Source organism: Centrocercus urophasianus, unplaced genomic scaffold (assembly GCF_019232065.1).
Source record: "Centrocercus urophasianus isolate 14NV4802_14NV808 unplaced genomic scaffold, USGS_Curo_1.0 seq_9, whole genome shotgun sequence".
Lineage (NCBI taxonomy): Eukaryota > Metazoa > Chordata > Aves > Galliformes > Phasianidae > Centrocercus > Centrocercus urophasianus.
In genome coordinates this window covers 952,384-973,304 of record NW_024885532.1, presented here as the reverse complement: position 1 = coordinate 973,304, position 20,921 = coordinate 952,384, and the positions used below count along the sequence as shown (strand labels likewise).

At 40.9% G+C, this 20,921-nt stretch overlaps 1 protein-coding gene across 1 annotated transcript in view; it reads left to right on the top strand.

Annotated features, from left to right (window-relative positions):
• The first annotated feature begins 1,081 nt into the window (after nucleotides 1–1,081).
• Nucleotides 1,082–20,921, top strand: part of HS6ST3 (heparan sulfate 6-O-sulfotransferase 3) — a 280,558-nt gene continuing 260,718 nt past the window's right edge. The window contains exon 1 of the mRNA XM_042839022.1: nucleotides 1,082–1,620. Within this exon, the coding sequence (XP_042694956.1) occupies nucleotides 1,082–1,620 (539 nt within the window). The remainder of the gene's footprint in view (nucleotides 1,621–20,921) is intronic.

The window sequence follows — 20,921 nt, the reverse complement described above, 5'->3', positions numbered from 1 at the left end:
CAGAATGGTGTCTGACATGGAAGCATGCATGAAGCAAAGGGGTGTCACTGAATTCCTGTGACACTGGAATTGTCATCAACACTGACATTCATCAACACTTGCAGAAGTACTGTCCAAACACTCTGGCTCTCCACATTGAAATACAGAAATTGAAATTGAAATACAGAGGCCGGATGGTTTTTATAGTTTGAAGTGAAACAGTCCCTTGGGAGGTGCCGTGCTGCTTTTATCAGACCTCCCAAAGGTACCAAGCAGGAAAGTCGTTCTGTGGCACTGCCAGATACCTAATTAATCCCTCGTTAAATAAAGACATTCCGTGATTAAATACCTTCAGAGCAATCAGTTCCGACCTGAAGTGCTTTGCATGTAAATGCATGCTCATCCCGGAGCTGCCCGAGGCTCGTGTGGGATATGAGGCGTTTGTGACAGACTTTGCAAACACGCGGGGAGCTCAGGGCAGACAGCTAATTACCAACAGCGTTCAACCACGCTGCAGGTGCAGGGTGCCACGGCAGCCCCCGCTAGGCGGGCCGGGACGGCGGAGAGCTTCACACCCCGCTTACCTGGCTGAGCCTCTCATTGGCTGCCTTTCGCCCCGCCCTCTCTGTTTTATTGGCCGGTCCCGCCGCCCCCTCACGTTCTATTGGTCCGCGCCTGATACCTGGAGGGGAGAGAGGAGCGGCTCCCACCTCCCCCTCATTTCCTCACCGCGCGCTCTCATTGGTGAATCACGCGGCGTGCTAGGCCCGCCTATTGGCTACTCCGCCGGCCGCTCACTTCGATTGGTCGGCGGTCGGGCGACACCCCGCCTCCCCGGGAGGCTGAGCGGTGCGTTCGGGCCGGAGAGTTGTCGGCGGAGCGGAGTTGGGGGTTGCCGCCGCTCGGCAGCGCGGAGGCGGCTCGCGGTGTCTCGGCTTCTGCCGGCCGGGGCGCGGGGATGGCCGCGTCTGGAGGGCCACGCTGAGCCGAGCGATCCCGCGGGGGCCATGCCACTGGCCGCCGCGGGAGGGGAGCCGGGCGGGACGGCCGCCCCGCCAGCGCCCGGCAGCGCCTGAGCCCGCGCCGTGCCCCGCGCGTCGCCATGGACGAGCGCTTCAACAGGTGGCTGCTGCCGCCGCTGCTGGCGCTGCTCTTCCTGCTCATCGTCTACCAGTACGTGTCGCCCGCCTGCCCCGGCGCCGCCTGCCCCCGCCGCCCGTCCGTCTCGGCCCCCGCCGCCCGCCGCGAGGAGCAGCCGGCGGAGCGGGACGAAGAGGAGGCGGCGGCCGCCGTGCCGCGGCTGGAGCCCAAGTTCCCGTTCGCGCGGGGGGAGCTGTGCCGGAGGGTGCGCTTCGACATGCGGGGCCGCGACGTGATCGTCTTCCTGCACATCCAGAAGACGGGCGGCACCACCTTCGGGCGGCACCTGGTGCGCAACATCCGTCTGGAGCAACCCTGCTACTGCCGCGCCGGGCAGAAGAAGTGCGCCTGCCACCGCCCGGGCGGCGATAAGGACACCTGGCTCTTCTCCCGCTTCTCCACCGGCTGGAGCTGCGGGCTGCACGCCGACTGGACCGAGCTCACCAGCTGCGTGCCCGCCGCCATGGAGCGCCGCGGCTGCGCCGGCAACCGCACGCTCAGGTCAGTGCCGCGCGGCGGGGGCGGCCCGGGGGAGAGAACGGAGCTCCTGCGGAGCTGCTAGCTCTGGGTGCCCTCCTTCCCTTTTGCTGCATACCAGGCTTTCGTTTCTCTTCAAACTTCTGATAATCCCCCGCGTGTGCGGCCGCAGCGAAGGGAGCGAAGCGGTGCCCGGCTTTAAGGCAGGCTTCGTGCGGGGAGCCGCGCTGCTGCTCCGTGGATGTGCGGCCTCTCTGTGTGTTCTGTCCCGTGCTTCTGTCGGGTCTGGCAACGAGTCTTTGAGTTGCAAATGGAGAAATGGTCGAAGGGCAGCTCCACTGGGTACAGGAAATGCAGTGGGTTGCGAGCTTTGCTCTGGTTTATTTATCTTTAAGCTTTCCCAGGTTAATGTGAGAGATCCTATCTTTACTTGTGTGATAGCTCCTGGACGTGTGTGGTAATGAGGAAACGGAGGTGTTCTCCTGAACTTTTACACTGTTAGCAATGTAACTTCAATATATGTAAAATACTTAAGAAAAATCCTACTTCCACTTGTGTAGTTTTTCAGATAATGATTCATTTTACCACCCGTCTTAATTTTGAGTCTGAAGACTTGGTATTTTCAGAGGCACTGCTGACATCATTTTGTGTGCGGTGTTGCAGAAACGCATGCGGCCCAATGGCAGACAGGGGCTTGCTTTCACTGTCCCCATGCGTCAAGAAGGTATCTTCAACTGCTCAGCCGCTGCCGGTTTATTTGATGTGACTGACAGCTGGCCCTCCTGTATTACAAAGCCAGACACATCTGGCATTATTCCAGTTAGCATAACGTAATTATGATTGCTGAGGACTTGGACTGGACTTGCAGGGTACAATTAGGACAACTCGTACAATTTATATATTTAAAAAATTCAGCTTAGGATAAAACTTTAAAACGTGCTAGCAGGAGAAAAGCGCAATGAATGTCTTGGAGTACAAAATAATTTAGTGGTAACCCTACAGCTTCAAGGAATATTGAGTAGTTGCAGTGTAAATCAGGGAAGGGAGGACAAAGAGCAGTGATCACAGCAATATCTGAGAGCATGCAGTCTGTCTCTGGCTTCCTCTCTTCCTCTGCTGTGGAAAATATAGTAAGTAAATAACCAAGTGTTATTTTGAATCACGATAGCAGGTGGGAAGTAAAATTGGTAAAATAACAGGTCTTGTACTTTAAAATTAAGAAAAAAAATATTAAATTAGGTCAATTTATAACTTTGAGTTGAATTACAAAAGAGGATGTGGGAGTTATTCAGTGGATTGTTAGTAATTATTCTGCTTGAAGGAAGACAAGTAGAGGCACCAGCTACAGCTGACAAGTGTTAATTTTTGTTCTTGTTTGGTTAGTGTAGCATCCTAGGTGAACTTTCTGGGAGGAAGTCCTGTAAATAAAGTTGTATCATTCCAGTGCTTGCTCCTTGTATAATATATGCTGTGCTGGCACCTTTTACTTTTTGTCTTTGCTTACTCCATATAGTCAGTTAGCGTGAGTTCAAGATTTTTCAGTGAGTTTTAGAATGAACCCTAAGGTATGGTTTGTCTCTGCTATGAATGCCTTTGCTGCTGGTGAAGTTGGAGTCAAGCCTAAAATACTTTGCTGGAGGACTGTACTATTAGAAGCATGGATTGAAGGCTTTTTAACGTATGAACTGCAAATTGAGCGCAAGGTGTCTGCATGCCTAAACTAAGCAAGAGACCATCATATGAGCCTAAAGTAGAGCACAGTGATTTAAAAATTTTTTTTTTTTTAAAGTTGTCTTTCAAAGCTTTTGAGAATATTTGAGGCATTAGACTTCTTTGAATATATATATATATTTTTTTCTTCAGTGTTCCAGCTACAGAGTTAGAAAATTAGACTAATTCGGGTAAATATATGATACTGGATTTTCTTTGTGGGACAGTGGGACAAATCGTATTACGTGTTTGATCTCTAGTATAATGCACTCGATGCAATGAGGCTGTATCTCTAACTTCCTTTTTTCCTTCATAGCAAGGTATAAATTGTTTCAGATCTCAATGTATGTAACATTAACTACAAATACAGATCTGTGTATTTTAGAAACTTGCTCCTTGCAGTGCTGGTAATAGTAATGTAAATCAAGAGGAAACAAGTGAGAGCCTCATATAATCTTGTTTGATGTTATCAAGTATTTTATTTGCTGTTTTCTTAAGTCCTATCTTTCAACACAGGTATTTAGAAGAGTTGATTAGAAAAACTGTACTTAGAATTTGTGGGAGTGTGGACTGTGTGGTGGGTAGAGAAGGAATGGAAGATGGCCCAAAGGGTTTCTGAAGTATGTGGAGCACTACCTCTCCCTGGATAATTTCTTTTAAAAATACTGCTCATGAAAGAGATTTTAGGCCTGAAATCTCTTTAAGCTGTTGAAGGGACTTCAGTAGACAGCAGCTACCATTGTGGATCAGTGACTTTGAACTCCTTCAAGCCCAAGCACCAACTTTTAATTTTGATGCCAGTGGACTGTTGTATCTGTGACGCAATGATGCGATGATACAAAGTGTGTTGTGTCCAGCTTAGGTACTTCAGTGTTGTAGTGGAAATGCTAAGTGATGGCCTGAAACAGTGATTGAGCACCTGGAGAGAAGGCAGGTACAACCCAGGGGAGCTCAGATGCAAGCAGTGCAGCTGAGTGACTGGAAGTGGTAGACCCAGGATCCACCTCCCAGACCTCATTTAAGGGTTGACAGTGGGGATGAGGGTATCTCTTGCTGGAGATCCTTACCTACCTGAGGCCTTCTGAAGGTAAGCTTCTCTTTTCCTTCATTTCTGAGTCTGTGGCTGCTGCATTTGGGTTCGTTCTCATTTGCTGTAGCCGGAGACTTTGCCACCCCGTTATTATTGTGGTACTTTCCATCCCATTTATAGTATTACAGTATTATAAGTGTGAGAAGACGTTTACTGATTGCACACTAGATGCTGTTCTAGTTTCTAGCGCTGAAGTATAGCTTTCACTTTACAGAAGTTGCTCTCTGGATATTGTGAAGAATATGCAATTGATACAGTTGTAAATTAAATTATTATTTGCAACTGAAAACTAAAGTAATGATTAGCATAATTAAAGCATTGTGACTTCTCTCACAAGGATGTGGTGGTGTTCACGGGGAGGTTTCTACATCAATAACACTATCCCCACATTTACTTCAGAGGAAATATATTGCTATATCCAGCGTCTGTAACGTGGGTTATTTTCTTTGTCTTTCAAAAATAGCTGTTACAGTGGAAAGTAATCGGTGCAGAACTTTGCAGCAGTGTGGAAAGGTGAGTGACTTTAGGCTGTCTCTTTAGGCAGTGGATAAACAGAGCTCTGAAGGATCCTAGGTGTGATGGAGAGGCAGTTCTTCTCAGGGTAATACAACGGAAGGCTGGAATGAGAGTCTAGATATCAAAAACCTGGTGAGGAGTGTTCCTTATCCGGGGCTGCAGTCGGTAGTCCAAGATAATTGCCTCTCAGGTTAACAGATAGAATTTGGTGTATGGTAGGGATTGCTTTTTCTTTCCACTTTATGTATGGTAGCTAAAAAGGGACCTTAAGACTTCTTATTAAGGCACACTTTCTCAGTTTGTAATATCATTAATAATTACACGTTGTTATTTATTATGAGTTTGATTGTAAGAGGAAGGTGTCACTTTAAACCATACACTTGAAAGAATACTTCATTGAAACTTTTGTTGTCTAATTTTCTTATGAAACGGTGAAATTAGTCTAATTCTGTAAACCTCATGAGCTTTATTATTAGTACAGTAGAGTCTTCTGCAGTATTGATTTTTTTTGTTCATTCATTCACTTGCTTATGCTTTCCTATTTGTAGAGTCTTTTAATTGTGTTACTGTGTGGAAGTATAAATCAGCAGTGAACCCACAAGTTAGAGAATTGGGGGAGGTAAATAGAAGCCAGCAGATTCATGTTTTTTCTGATGCAGTCGTATTGAGGTGTGTTTTTTTTTTTTTTTTTTTTTTTAAGGCTCTAACAAGAGCATAAGATGGACTCCTTCCTTTGCAGCCATGGTAACCATGATCATCACAAAAACGTAAGAGTGCTAATTAAAAATTAGGACTATGCTGAAGGTAGTGGGGAGAAGAGAATAAAAAGCTGTAAATATTACTAGTTTTGAACCTGGAAAAAAGCACAGAAAAGCTATACCACACCTTGGTGTCTTCTATTGAAGTGAATGTTAGAACCAGTGAGCCCTTATAGGTTTCTTTTCTTTCCCTTTTTGTAAGTTTAAGGAATAGGAAGGATAAAAACTGCTTTGAGATCCTGCCGCTGATGCTGTAGACTTTTTTTTTCCTTGTGTTGGTCACTTCAGAGGAACCTTTGGTAATTCCTTCAGGGGTTTCATTGTCCTTCTTGCTAGAAGGTGGTGCTGTCTTCCCTCCAGTGCTTAATGTGGATCGTTTCTGAGGAACACAGATGAAAAATGGATCCCTTTCTCTTCATTAGCCTACTGGGTGGTTTGGTTCATAGGAAGTCCTCTTTCAGCCTTCCCCTCTGAAAAAAATTAACCAAATCCAGCTCATCTTGTATTTCTTGTAGGTTATTTGTTTTGTTTCACTTCTTTGGATTCATGCCAGTTCTTTTCTTGAACTGCAACACTCCAGTGGGGGTACAGTTTTTTTTTTTCCTCTGAATATATAATATAAAGTAGAGCAGAACAGATTGCTTCATTTATTCTTCAAGTTGTCTTTCTGGTTGTACAGTTACATTTGGCTGTTTAGCAGTTGTCTGATATTGGTTGTTCAACTTGAAATTTAGATGTTGCTTCTTTTCTCGAAGGCTATTACTTATATTTCCCATCGTCTTTTTATACAACTAATAATTTCCACTTAATTGTAGAGGTTTATGCTCATCCCCACTGGATTTTACTCCTTTTCTGCCAGTTTACTTAATTTGCAAAATTGATCTGAGTTATAGTTTGTCCTTAGCTTTACATCATGGGTTTATTTAAATGTGTTCTGTATTCAGTGGCTGTGTTGTTGATGTAAACATTGAATAGAATTCAATTCCATTGTAATGTATGCTTTGTTTAGTTTAACTCTGAGAATTGCTTTCCAGGGAGTTCTTCCCCTGCCCCCCCCCCCCCCCCCCCCCCCCCTTTTTTTTTTCTTTCTAGAGCATAGGTTTTCTTTCTTAAGACACTAACAGGAAATGTCTACTCATACCATTTTAAAGGCATTTCCTTTTACTTTTATGGTATAAATAACTAATAATTCTACCTGGCTTAATTTCTCACTGTGCTTTTCTCCTGTGAGATGATTGCCCTGCATCCCACCTTCAGGAAAAGCAGGCAAATGATTGATGGGAATGGGAATCTCCAGTGTCGAGGTTGGTGCAGCCGTAGAAAACCTTTGACCCCAAGCCTTGTCTTGAGATCTCTGAAGCTGCTGCAATAAATCTCAGCAGGTTGCTGTGCTTGGGGACTACAAAAATGATGAGAACTCCATGTTTTCTGCTAACTGCTAGTATTTATGAAAGTTGTTAGTACCAATCTAATGAGGAATTATTTTTTGGCTTCTTGTGGACTAAAATCTAGGGAAGGAAAAAATAGAGTGAAGCTGTCAGTACCTTCCTCTAGGGCTATGCAGTGTTGTAAGATGGTAGTTGGTTTAACTCTTGTATTAATAAGATGCTTTTTAATTTCTGTTACCTAGCTGCCTGAATTAAAACTTCTAGTACTCTTGATTATTGATACTAAAACTACTTCTTAGTTTCAGGAGTATGTGTTGTTTTGAGGTCCAATGGGAAAAGTTTCTGTGTAATGTCATTTTGCTGATAGAGATTAAATCTGTAGACACAGTCATTGGCAACAATAGGGATAAAATTTACTTCGATTTTTCTGAGACTGCTTTGAGAAGGGAGGGGAGATGGGGAGGGTCTGCCACCTTAGCTCTAGTGATCACAAAAAACTAAATGAAAAGGGTAAAGAACCATTTTAACTGAATGATTTCTCCCCTCAGGTGTGCTGGCAGTTTTCATATGTTGCCTTCAAAGTCAGTAACAGGAAAGCATTTCCTCTTGGAGCTTGGTGCAGCAGTGATAGTGAATTGAGCTCCAAGCATAAAGACTGTGCTGCTCTCTGTGCAGCATGAGTCCTGATAAGAGCAAGGGAACCTGTATTCTTTAAAGTATCTAGCATTCAGTATGCTGCCTGCTCTCTGGAAGTACTTGCAGCCCAAACTTAGACTAATTTCTTGATTAAATGTTAGGCTAAATTGATTGTTTTAATGTTCTGAGTTGCCTTACAAGATATCTTAAAGTCCTTTCAACGTTCTGTTATTCTGTCAAGGAAGCTGATTGGACGACCTATCTGTACGTGACCACTAATAAAAGAGAAAAAGAGATTAACAACAAAACCTATCTCAGCTTTGTTCAAGATGTGTGTTGGTCTTTTGAAAACATTTCTAGTATGGCAATGTTGATAATTATTGAAACACTTGTGGTCACTTCCATGAGCAGTGCTTAGGATCTTGGTAATGACTAAATGATATGAAGTGTGTTCTTGCAGTCCAAGCTCAGAGGGCTGTGGTTGCTCTGCTACTGAAGCAGTTATTTTCTATGCATACATAGCTACTGTGCAAGAATGAAACCTTTTAAGGAACATAGTGAAGAACTGATGAAACAAACCATGATATTCATAATTGACTTGATGCTTTGCTACCTGATTCTGTGAAATAATGTGATATTTCTAGGAAAGGGTGGCATGTGGCTCCAGGTGCTGTTTGGTGCTTTTCAGGATGTTAGAGCACTTGGAGGTGCTGACCTCCCTTCAGAGACCAGTTACATCTGGTAAATAAGTAAACTGGAAACTCAGGAGTGAAAGAAAGAGGCATACTTCACATGTTTCTTTCCTCCAGAACACCCAAGAAGAGGTAAGAAACCTGTTCAGTGTAAGCTGGAAAAGTTAGGAAGCATTGCAGAAAACAGTGTGACAGTATATGAGTTAAACTAATAAAGGAACTGGAAACATTAGCTGAATGAAATGCAAATAAACTACCAACTCAGCAAGGATGCAAATTGCTAGTTTGTCATCTGGGTGTGGGAGTAGTTTCTTCCAAGTCCTTTGGCTAAATTGTCAAGAGTTTGATAAATGGTCAACTGTGTGACTATAGGAGCTGAAAAAATACTTCATTCTCTTGAGCAACAATCTTCAATGGTATCACAAGAGGAATTAAAAATTATTGCCTTGGAAATGTAAAGTGGGGAGTTCAAGAGTACTCTTGTGAAAGAAACTAAATTTCATTGAATTGGAAGGAACTTTTGTGGGAACTTCTAAAAATGAAATCTGGATATGTGGTATGTAATAGGCATGTGATATACTTTGCTGAAGTAATCACAAATTTAAAGAAATGTAATAGAATATTTTAGGTTGTAAATTGTGTAAGAAATAGTAGTAGGTAGTATGGAGCTGTTCCTCTGTCAGCTGATCACTCGTAAAAGCTGAACTCATGTAGATCAATTCAGATTAAGTGCCTTTAGGAGTTAAATCATTCGAGAAATTGGTTGGATGTTTTCTCCAGAACTAATGAATCATAAAAGCCTCCTAAAGGGAAGGTGTAGACGTCTCAACATAGTGTCACATGTTGACTGTGTAAGTGTTGTGCGTTGTTATTCAAACTCCACTGAACAAAGGAAGGAATATTCAATAAAACAAAACACTGTTACTGAGTTGCACATTCTTGTTGAGGAGAAAGAGCCCCTGCTTTCTTCAATGGCGGCAGTTGTAAAAGTGGCTTGTGGTGTATCTAACATCCTATTTATGCTAGTTTATCCAAATGGCATCATTCTGATAGTTCAAGAACGCATCAAGAATTCTCACGGAAACAAAGTATGGGTAGACATATGCAATATATCTCCAGGATGATGGATGGTTTTTTTTATTGACAGTAATGAATAAATTGTAGATTTAACACACGTGCACTAAAATATAGGATACACAAACAGTTTAATTTTCAATGTTATGGTCATCTTAATCACTCCTAGGGTTATAATGAACTAAGGTTTGCAAAAGTTTTTTTTTCCCATTCTCATATGAGGTGTAACAGTATTAATGGACAGACCTTGCTGAGTCTTAGACTTCCATTTTTAGAACTTAGGCAAGCTCAAATGCATGTGGAATAAAACTTCAGAGGTAGTAATGCAGGAAAAAGAGTACATTTTTCTTTAACCAAGTAACATATTTCTATTGTTATTCTAGCACTGGCTTTTGTTTAAGTGGCAAATAAACTTGTATCTCACTTTGTATATTTTCACACTCAAAAGTAGCTATTTGCAATTCTTGACTTCATTTCAATGTATTTGCATACAGACTACAGCTGAGAATTTGGGGATGAGTGGAATAGCAACTGATTGTGTTGGCTGAGAAATTCCTAAGAGTAGGAGGTGAAGTAAAGAGGAGCATAGGAATCAACTGTGAGTATGAAATAAGGGCTAAGGCTGAAAGATACCAGAGAAGGGCTGAGAGCAGAAATACAGCTACAGTCTTGCAAGGTGAAGAAATAACAGGATATCTTGAGCCTTGTATGTTCTTTCCAACTCACCAAGTCCAACTTTTGGCTTCGCATAGAACTACCTGAAATGCTCTTTTTTTTTTTTTCCCAAATATTTGAGTAAAAAAAAAAAAAAAAAAGGCATAGTAAAACATTGCCACTAACACTGCACTTAGATGTGCAGCAGGCCATCTGCCTTAGCAAGGAACAGCTACTGTCTTTACCCTGCTGCACCTCTCTCCTGTCCTAGGCCAGTAGTCAAATGAGTCTAAAACTGTCTTTGAGTGCCCAGCCCTTCGCATCAGGCTCACTGGTCGTGCTGATTCAGGGCCATGACATGGGGAGACAACACTTAGGAAGAAGACACCAATCATTTTATTAGACATAAGTGATATGAACAGCATAAACTGTTTCAGAATCATACAATGGCTTGGGTTGGAAGGGACTTCAAGGATCGTTAAATTCTAAGCCCTCTGTGACAGTACTAAATCAAACTGCCCAGGGCCCCATCCTTGAACACCTCCATAGGTGGAACACCCACAACCTCTTTGGGAAGCCTGTTCCAGCACCTCATCACTCTCTCAGTTAAAAAAAAAAAAACCTTCTCCCTAATATCTAATCTAAATCTCCCTTCCTTTACTTTAAAACCATTCCCTCTTGTCCTGTCATTGTCTTTATACCCATGTATAAAGTTGATTTCCCTCATGTTTATGAACTCCTTTTAAATATTGAAAGGCTGCAATGAAGTTCCTCACAGTCTTCTCTTTCCCACTGGCCTCTTCCCCAGGTCCTCCTTCTTCCCCTTCTCGTAAATGGGAGTGATAGTTCCCTTTTTCCAGTCCTTGGGGACTTTGCCTGACAGCCATGTCTGTTTAAATAAGATGGAGAGCAGCTCAGCAACCTCATCCTGGGATGCATGTCATCTGGACCCATGGACTTGTACACTTTCAGTCTCACAAGTAGCTCTCAGATTTGCTCTGCTCTTACAATAGAGTGATGTATGCTCCCCCAGTTCCCACCTAGACAGGTTCAGGGATGCCTGAATCCTTGCTGCAGAATCCAGTCAAGGAAGGATCACAGGTACATAATGTGGAAGCTTGTGTGTTTTTTTTTCTTCCAAATAAAACTTGGTGTATGGTCTAGAGCTCACCTTCTGTTTTTCTATACTTGGCTAGGAGAGAAAGACCTAGATATAATGAAGTACTTTAAGAACTAGCTAGTTTGAGCTTCTGTCCTACAGACTTCCACATCCCCTACTGTCCCTCTCTCCCCACCTGGCTCATCAAGTCATGTACGTGTTTTAGTAAGAGAACCAAATGTTAAATTAGGCATTCTCAGCTCTTGTACTGTAAATCCCACATAGTGTATTTGTAATGTAACTTTTTCATCCATTAACTAGACCTCCTGTTTTAGTTATGGGATTAGGACCATTAGCTTCCAAGAGGTTTCAAACACGAGTGACCTTCTCTTGAAGGTCTTGACTGTTGAAACCCTGGCAGAAGAGCCTTTGTCGAGTTCAAGCCGTATCTTTTCTGTTGTTGATTTAACAAGATTTAGACGAGAAGATTAACTTCATGAATTATTCTGTTTTTCTTTGCTACTAGTTATTTTTATGTATTGCAGAATTATTTCAGTAGGATGGGATCTCTGGCAGTCATAGAGCCCAGTCCTGTGCTCAGAAGTAGAACTTGGAGCAGGTTGCTTTGGGCCTTGTCCACAGGGTTTGAATCTGTGGAGAAACTACAGTGTCTCTGAGCAACATTTTGCAGTGTCTGACCATCTGTAGAAGGAAGGAGCTTGCCTTTTCACCTAGCTGAAATTTCCTGTTTTCTGACTTATGTTTCGGATGTGTGGTTGAGGAGTTTAGGGTTTAGTAGTGGACGTGGTAGTGCTTGTTGATGGTTAGATTTAGTGTTCTTATGGGTCTTTTCCAAACTACATGATTCAGGGGCCCCATTCTCAGAGACATTCAAGGCCAGGCTGGATGTGGCTCTGAGCAGCCTGGTCTGGTGGTTGGTGACCCTGCATATAGCAGGGTGAAACTAGATGATCATTGTGATCTTTTTCAACCCAGGCCATTCTATGATTCTGTGAGGAGTTTCCTCTTGTTTGTATCTCTGCAGAGCATGTACATTAACTGAATGTAGCTTTTTCCTAAAGTGCTCTGGTCCTCTGTAACATGTCATCTTTTTCAGCAAGGTCTTTGCTTTGTTCTCTTGTCACCTACATCTGCACTCTAAAGCTGGCAGGTCAATGAGCATGTAAATGCACACTGCCTTATTTTGTAGCCCTGCCTCTGACATCTGCAGATTATTTCACATTAGTGTATATCTCTTTTTCTTTTGATTAAATTGTCAAATACCTGACAATATGACAAAGAATCCTATTGTGATATGGGTCAGGAGCAAGCATCTAAACGGCTGCTGGGCATTGGTATAGAGTAATAGTAAAACTGATGGACGGCATCTGACAAACAGATTGACTGAGAAGCTTAACTGCAGCCACACAGAACTGCAGCTTGGATTAGGAGATCAGTTGGAATGGTGAATGTTTATCATTCTTGTTTCATGCTCAATTGTTTGTATTTCAGTCCGTTATGAGATTTTTCCAAAGAAAATATTTAAAGTAAATAAAATGAATTAGGAAGTGTTCATAGTAAGCACATTATTGTGGTTACATTGATATTTTAAATAAAATAGTGTGTACTTTCAGGAGCTAAATTTTAGCTCTATGACCAGAGGCTTTTCATTTTCTTGTGTGTTAGTAGGTAAGAGAAAAGTTCAAAAGCACACAGGGTACTAAAGATACCTTTTCCACAATTATATGTTTTAGTACTCCCACGCCTGTAGGAGAAGGACTTGCTGTTTCCTATGTTATCCAGGGTTATGTCTTACACTTGTGATTTAACTTCTTGTCAGCCTGTCTTTACCCATTCTCACACATTGCTGCTCCCCCTATTTTGGTTGCTCTTCTGCTTTTGTCTTATGTGCTTTTCTTGTTCACAGTGTACTTGCTTGCTGTGTGCGTACAATGAGCAGGCTGAAGTGGTACTTGTCTCTGTTATGCTTGTTTGGCAAACTGCAGGCTTGAATTGTTCAGTTCTGAGCTTCTCTGACCTGCTCAAGTTCAATGGGGCTCTGGGAGTTTTAGCTCTTTGGTCTGAGACATGTGAGGGCTAACTGAATTTACTACTTTAATCTGCCCTAACTTCTTTGTTTTATTGTTCTCTCTGTTCCTAGCAGTACACAAAAGCTGATAAGGAGAAATAACTGCTCTTCTCTCTACCTGAAACATATTCTCTGTAACTCTGTTTCTATCTGCTTCCTAAAGCTGCTACTCAGTTTTTATAACTGTTTCTCTTAGATTTGTATTCAGTTTATTTAAGAAGAATATTAAATGATTGGAAGTAGTCTCTATGGTGTGTGCTTCATTGTTCTACTTTTATGATGTCTTGGAGAAGAAGGTATTTAAGATTGGTATTGATAGTTATTGTGCTTTACTGTCAACTGTTGGTCGGCAGTACTGAAATCTCTGCTCTATAGGGTGACCCCTATAGAGTAAAGAAAAGCTTCTTTACAGAAAGGGCTGTTAAGCATTGGAATAGGCTCCTGAGGGGGGTGCTTGAGTCACCACCATCCCTGGATGTGTTTAAAAACCATTTGGATGTGGTGCTCAGGGACATGATTTACTGGAGGGTTGTTAGAATTAGAGTACTATGGTTAGGTTGTGGTTGGCCTTGATGATCTTTAAGATCTTTTCCAACCTGAGCAATTCTATGATTCTAGGAGAGCTTTTTTCAAAATATTGCCTCTCTTCTGGCCTTATAATATATTGCAACCTTCATAGCCACTAGCTTCATTCACCTTTCCAGCAGGTGAAGGAAGGCTGGTGAGTCCCAGCTCTTTCCCCCTCTCACAGAAGAAAAGAAGGAAGACTGCTGATGCCCCTGGAGCCCAGCAAAAAAAGGTGGTCGTTTGATAAGACTAGGAAGTTATGAAGTGAAGAAGTTATCTGTAAGTAGGGTAGGAGATAGTCCTGGGGTACACAGAGGGAAACGTGATCTCACAATAGAGACAAAAGGCAAAAGAAATCCAAATAGTACATCTATGTTTGCATCAAAGCACTGGAATATGCAGAGCTCTATCAAGTGAATTTTCAGCAGCTGTTCTGGCAGGGCAGTGGTTTGTTCAGTCTCGGTCAAATCTGTGTTGCTCTCAAATACTTGAGAGCTAAATTTAAGCAGTTTACATCTTTTTTCTTATCTCTTAATAGATTTTTTAAATTTTTTTTTGCTTCATGCTTCTTGAATTCATGTTGACTATCTGACTTTCTTTCTGCAGTTATAAGTTAAGAAAAACAGCAGTTCACGGAAAATGGTAAATGTTTAATTCCAAGACCTGGAGTCCTAAGAGCAACATGGTATGTAGATGCACAGAAGCTGACTTTATCATTTGGTCATTCTCCTCTCCTTCTTTGTCTTTGAAGTCCTTTCATTCTCTTCTGGCTTCTCAGTTGTACTGCTCCCTAGTCAGCATGGTGGTAGTGGCTGTGGTTGATTGATTGGAGACTCAAGTGCCAGGCAGTTAATGAGTATTACATAGAGCAGTTAGTCAGCAAACCTGAACAGGGAGAAAGCTTTTTGCTCTGTAGTTCTGATCACCATGTGTAGTATGTGGTTCAAAGTATGTGTGATAAATAGTTGTTCTGTAAAATATATTTATGACTCTTACAAGAACAAACATGTTTTCTCCCCTCTGAATTTTTTTTTTTTTTTTTTTTTTTAGTAGAAATTACTTAAAAATTGAAAAGAATTTATAAAAGTAAAATTGTGTGACATGGGAACTACAAAGGTGCTGTATGGGAGTCCTGAAGCAAATGCATGCACCTATCAAACTGAGGTGGGCATAGCAGCATAAACAGGAGGTAGAACACAAAGCTGTTCAGTTTTTTAAAGGTCAAATTTTGTCTGCAAGAACAAAGTTGGAAGGATCATAAATTCTGGCAGGGTATAGTAAAAATGCAGTGCAACTAAGGAAGATGTTTGAGGAAAAACTTTCAGAAGGTATAAATTGCACTTTTTGAAATACTCTTGGAAAGTGAAACCTGCTAGAAAATGTATAGGGCCAATAGATATCTGTCCTTCAGTAACCTGGAAATAAAGCTCAAGAAGTTAGTTTTACCACTCGCATTTGTATTCATCTTTGAGCTTTGAAGAAGTTCTGGATCTTTCTTCAAATTGAAGAGTTGGTAGAGGCAATTATGGAACAAGGTGTGTGTTTTATTTTTTTTGACAAGAACCAGATGGTATTTAAAGGCACCACTTACCACAACCAGATGGCATTTAAAGAAGCTCAAGAATTAAACAACCAAACTACTTCATGTGGATGTGACTTTCTACTTAAAGCTTGGTATTTGGAAAACTTGAAAGTAGTTTTTAAAAAGAGCCCTATTGCTTACTAGTAAGCTTGACATCTGCCAAGGGGAAAACTAGGAGAAAGTACTGTAGGGAATGGAATTATACTCACCTAATATGGCACAGTGGGAGATCCAAGTGACTTTTGAAATATAAAACTGTTCCTCAGTTGTCATGTAAGAGGATTTCTGAAAAGATTAAGAAAATATGTTACAAGGAAGGTCTGGTGATTGTAGTCTGCTTGAGTTGCCAAGGGCGTTCAACAAGATTATGTTGGCTTGTTGGTTTTTTTTTTTTTTTTTTTGACAAGGGCTCTGTGGGACACTTACTTGCTACCAAATAAGAAGGCAGGTTTTGTCTTGGGTGTAGGAATAGTCCTCCTGTGTTTTGTTTTTAGTATGTTCACTTTTTTATTTTCTAAAATGCTGACAAAAGAGAAGGGATATCATGCAGAAAGAAAACGAATAGTAAGATAGTGGTACTGTGGATTGTTAAGAAAAAGCTGACTGTGAGGACTTGTGGTGGGTCTTTATTAGGTAAGTCATTGCTAAAATGACAGTTGGCATTCTTAGTCAATAAGTGTGCAGTGATGCTTATAAAATCCAAGTTTTTCCTTGTGCAGTATGAACTTTGAGGTAACATCATACTTCTCTCCAAGAAAGACTGCAAGGAAGATTCAAAGAGCTGCAGGTTAGTCAGTCTCGTATCCATCCCTGGAAAGGTGACTGAGCAAATTTCCCTGGAAGCCACTTCCAACCATGTGAAGAACCAGAAGAGGACTGGGAACAGCCAGTACAAAGTTGAGTGGCAAGCTGTGATGAACCCCACTGTCTTCTGCAATGAGAGGACTGGCTATGAAGACCAGTGGGTTGATCTTAACAAGGACTAAATCAAGCTCTTCCCTAGTGGCATTTGAGCAATATGAATGAGAAATGGACTGGATGGTATATGATATATGGTATATGATGAACTGAACTGTTGCTCTCCAAGTGGATGTGAGCAACCATAAAAGGCCAGGTGGTAGCTGGTTACTTGTGGTGTCACTGAAGAAGTAACACGGGGATCAATGCTTTTTAAAGGTCTACAGTTATGACCTGGATGATGAAATGGAGGTTTGTGGGTAAGTGAAAAATGGGAACAAGAATTCCAAGCAGGAGTGTGTAGACATGTCATTTCTAGGCTTTTGGATGCATACAGTGGTAGAATTTAGTGAATGGCAGAGATGGTCTATGCAGAAGGAAGTTATCTACTTCTTCACTGGCACATCTCTCAAGTGCCTCTGAAGTATAGGATGACATGACTTTGCTAGCCACATGATACACTTGATTCATTACTCACTAGATCATTACAAGTTATGCTCCAGGTCATATGTGTACAGCCCTGGCCCTGGACAGCTAGTAATGCTTCCCTACAAGATTATAAACTTTTTAACATTGTGATGCTTAGTAATATTTTTCATGGATTTGTTGCATTTAGCTTGATTGCTAGCCATGTAGGTGACAACAGAATGCTGTGGAGGGGAGAGAGTGGTGCAGTGCTGACTCCACCTTTTGAGTCTGCCACATGCACTCAGCTGAATGGCAACCAGTGCGTGCCACACGTTGCAGGTGCTTGTGCTTCCTGGCAGAGTGCAATGATTGCTGATAACATTTCAATCTACCCACTTGTGTGTGCCTTTGAAAATGTGTAATATTTGTTATTAAGCAGACTTGTACGTTGTATTTAATTATTAAAATTGGGCTTGTGTTATTTTGTAAAATAACAAGATAGTAAGTTAACACACACATTTTTTTCACTAAAACAAGGTCAAATAAGTTTAGTTTTTATTGCTGTCTTTTTTAATAAAAATATTGAAAAGTTTTGTTACTTACATACATTAACTATCTTATCTATCTTATATGCAGCCCAAGAAAATTCCTCTTCACTGAGTGCAGCATAGGCAAGCCAAAAGGTTAAACATCCGTGCTCTAGGTGCTTTGTGTGACCAGAGACTGATATTGTTGAAGGCTTACTTTGATTAATTCCTGCTTTTGTTTAAATGCAGAACATCTACAGGACAATAGTTTTAGGAGGGCATGAATGAAGATTGGTAGAAAAAGAATATGGGATGCACTGTATTTTAAACAGAAGTTGATTGCGAGTGTGGAGTCAGAGTTGAAGAGAGAGTAAGGTTTTGGGATTGCTGAGAAACAGAGACATTGAGATCTGAAAATGAGTGGTGAAGAGGAGCAGGAGAAGGGTAGGGTCTATGTCTAGTATAGCCTGTAAGTATATGTGTGGCTTAGCAGTGACGTTGAATAGAAGTAGCTGGAGGTTTTAAGAGTTTTGGCTGTAATTGTTTTACATTGTCATATCCAAATTGAACTGCCATCCATGGAACACATAATTTTTTTTTAAACTCACAGTAGATGAGCTTAATGTATTTTTCCTGACTTCAAAAATAATGCAAATCCTAGAACTCTTAGCAGTTGACTATCCGAGATTTGAGCATTCAAAGAAGATTCCTTTTTAAGACAGCACTCCTTTTGAGAATCATTGGTAGAGAAATACTTTACAAGGATTTCACTGCTGTTACTCAAAACTTTTTGAAATAAATGCAAACTCCTGAAGAAAGAGGACATGTGAGTGCCAATTGTTATTCTTTTACACCTTACAGATACTTTGTCACATCATTTTCAAGTTTCTTGGTCCTGGTTGCCCATGTAGCACTCAAACTCAGTTTTATGCAGGCACTTGGATTGCAGTAGATGGATTATAATCCCACTAAATCGAAATAGTCATTATGGAATACAGTAAACTTTGAGTGAAATTTCTGTGAGCTCTGTGTATATGCACCTTTTAATCCCTTCCATAATGAAAATGCATCTTTTTTTTTCAGCGTGATGAGATGTTGGCATGAAAAGTACTTGCACGTGAGAAGATGTGCTTAGATACATCTGCCGTGGTAAATCCTATTCACCTGAAGTTCTGAATCTGCAAATTCTGACAGCTTTTTATTCAGTGGTACAGCTGTTAGCAAGCATATGTATGATAGCAATGCTTAGAAAGATGTATAAAGCAAATGCTTAAAGATGTATAAAGCAAAGAAATCCTTTACCTTCATTTGGCACTTTTAAGATAAAATACACTGGCTCTTGAAACTGTAATTTTAAATCTTCAACTATGAAGCTTTTTAAAGAAATGATGGGATCTTTTTCAGAAATGCTGTACAATCTTCTAGGACCTTGAAGCAGACAGTGTATATTGGTGGAATTATTTCCTCTGTGCATTGCCATCTCCATTTTAATATTGAGCATACCAAACTTTGAAATCCCTGAAACTGAAGTCTTTCTGATAATGCATAATATATCTGACCAGGATTTAAAAAAATATATGAAAACCTCAGAGTGAGGGAGAATCATTTACGAGGCTGGAAAACAAATCTATTGCTTGCTTTAAGTGCCATTCAAGTGTGTTGGCTTTTCTTTAGTCTTTCTTTTTTTCTTCTTCCTTCAAATCCAGCTCACTTTCCCCTCTCCCAGTGGTTGCTCAGCTTAAGGCAATCTGCATTTTCCATCTCCTTGTTCAGTCACCTTCTGAGGCTTGATTGCAGTCATGCTTTTGGAAGCTGTCAAGAACACTGTCAGCACTAACTGCTCCAAAGCTTCCTTCCTTGCTGACTTTCCCTTTCTGTCACTTGCGTGCTTGTTTTCTGCCTTCCTAAGACTGCTCAAAATGTGTAGGGAAGAAATCATCTTTTTTCTCTCTTCCAACATATTCTATACATCACAACATACCAGTATTGGAACTTTTTTTTTTTCTGTTGAAAGTAGGTCAAGACTGATTTTTGGCCCTGTTTAACATAAAAATAGATCATTATTTTCACTGTTAGGTAAAAATGACTGGTTATTCACAGTGTACAGAATAGAGTGGGGACAAGGGGACAAAGTAATTCTCTGAAGTTACATCCACCTAATACAGCTTTTTGTATTTTGATGCGACTACAAGATAAATTTCCAGAGTTTTTTTCCTTGTGTTGTTTGGTACTGTTTCTTTTCAAGTTAAATTGCCTGCAATGGGAAGAGAAAAGCAGGGAACAAGAGCAGGTCTAGAGCTGGAGTGACAGTATAAGGTTTCCTTGTGAGGAACTTACATGAAAAATTCCTTGCTTTATTTTCTTTTTTTTTTTTTTTTCCCCACAGTAACATATGTGAGGCAACATTACTGATTGATTTGGATGTAAATAGCTAGGATATAATTGCATTGCAAAGTCTTTTTACTTAATGTGAATGGAAATAAACTTTATATCTGCATTCATACCTGATGGTTTGAATGTCTAATGCCTCCACTGATTGCAATAATTTATCTTCTAAACTGCGCAAGGAATTTTGATAAAATCTACAATTAACTGATAAGTCTAGAGGAGACAAACTTTATTACATCCTAATCTATGCAAAAGCTGCATGTGCCTCTGCCATTCAGTTAAGTGCATTGTGCAGTTGTATAAAATAATGTATCCTGTATTTACATCTTGGCTTTTGGGGGAAAACGAAAGAGGAAGCAGTTCCTCAGAGCAGGATGTTTTTTTTTTGTTTGTTTGTTTGTTTCCTTTCTTATGTGTATCAGTGAATAAGGTTTGTCAGCAGCATCTGATTTCAGAGGATGGAATGCTCATCTGTGTCTTTCCGTATGCCCGTGTTGCTATTGAGAAATAGTAATTAATGCAGAGGTCAAATCACTGAGCAGTCTTAAGTACTTTATGGCTTGTTGCCACTTACTTATCTGTGTTTGATATTGTCTCACATACTTAGCTAGCGTGATTTGTTCCAGAGGAATTTATAATTTATGCTGTGAAGGTTCAGAGTTGCCTGTGAGATCTTCACCAGTAATACCAGTGGGAGGAAACTCTTCTGAAACAAAGAAATGCCGAGGGTTGCTGTCACTCAGTTTCTTTGATAAGGCATTAAATTTACTCACCTTCTAGTAGAAATCTTCATACAGAGACCCCAAAATAATTTGTCAGTCAAAATAATTTGCCTCTTACTTTCGAGATCTGTTTATTCTTCTGTTCTTACAACTCTCAACAATTTCAGTGACACCACTGAAAGGATCACTTTATCTTTTCAACCTAGAACCTGATATCGCTTAGGGGCAACTTCTTCAAACCTACGCTTTATCGATCTGATGATTTGAGAGAAATCTTCTAGTGGGTAATGAGCTAATTGGAAGCTTGCACAGTTCTGTGTTGTAATTTAACTGTTGTACCAGCTAGTAGCCTGACTGTGTTGAGCTGCTGCTAGCACCTCATTTAAGTGAATAGTGACCCAGTCTTCAGTGGCTCGTACATGCTATTGTACAGCATGATAACGTTTGCGTAACTGAGGGGTTGATTCA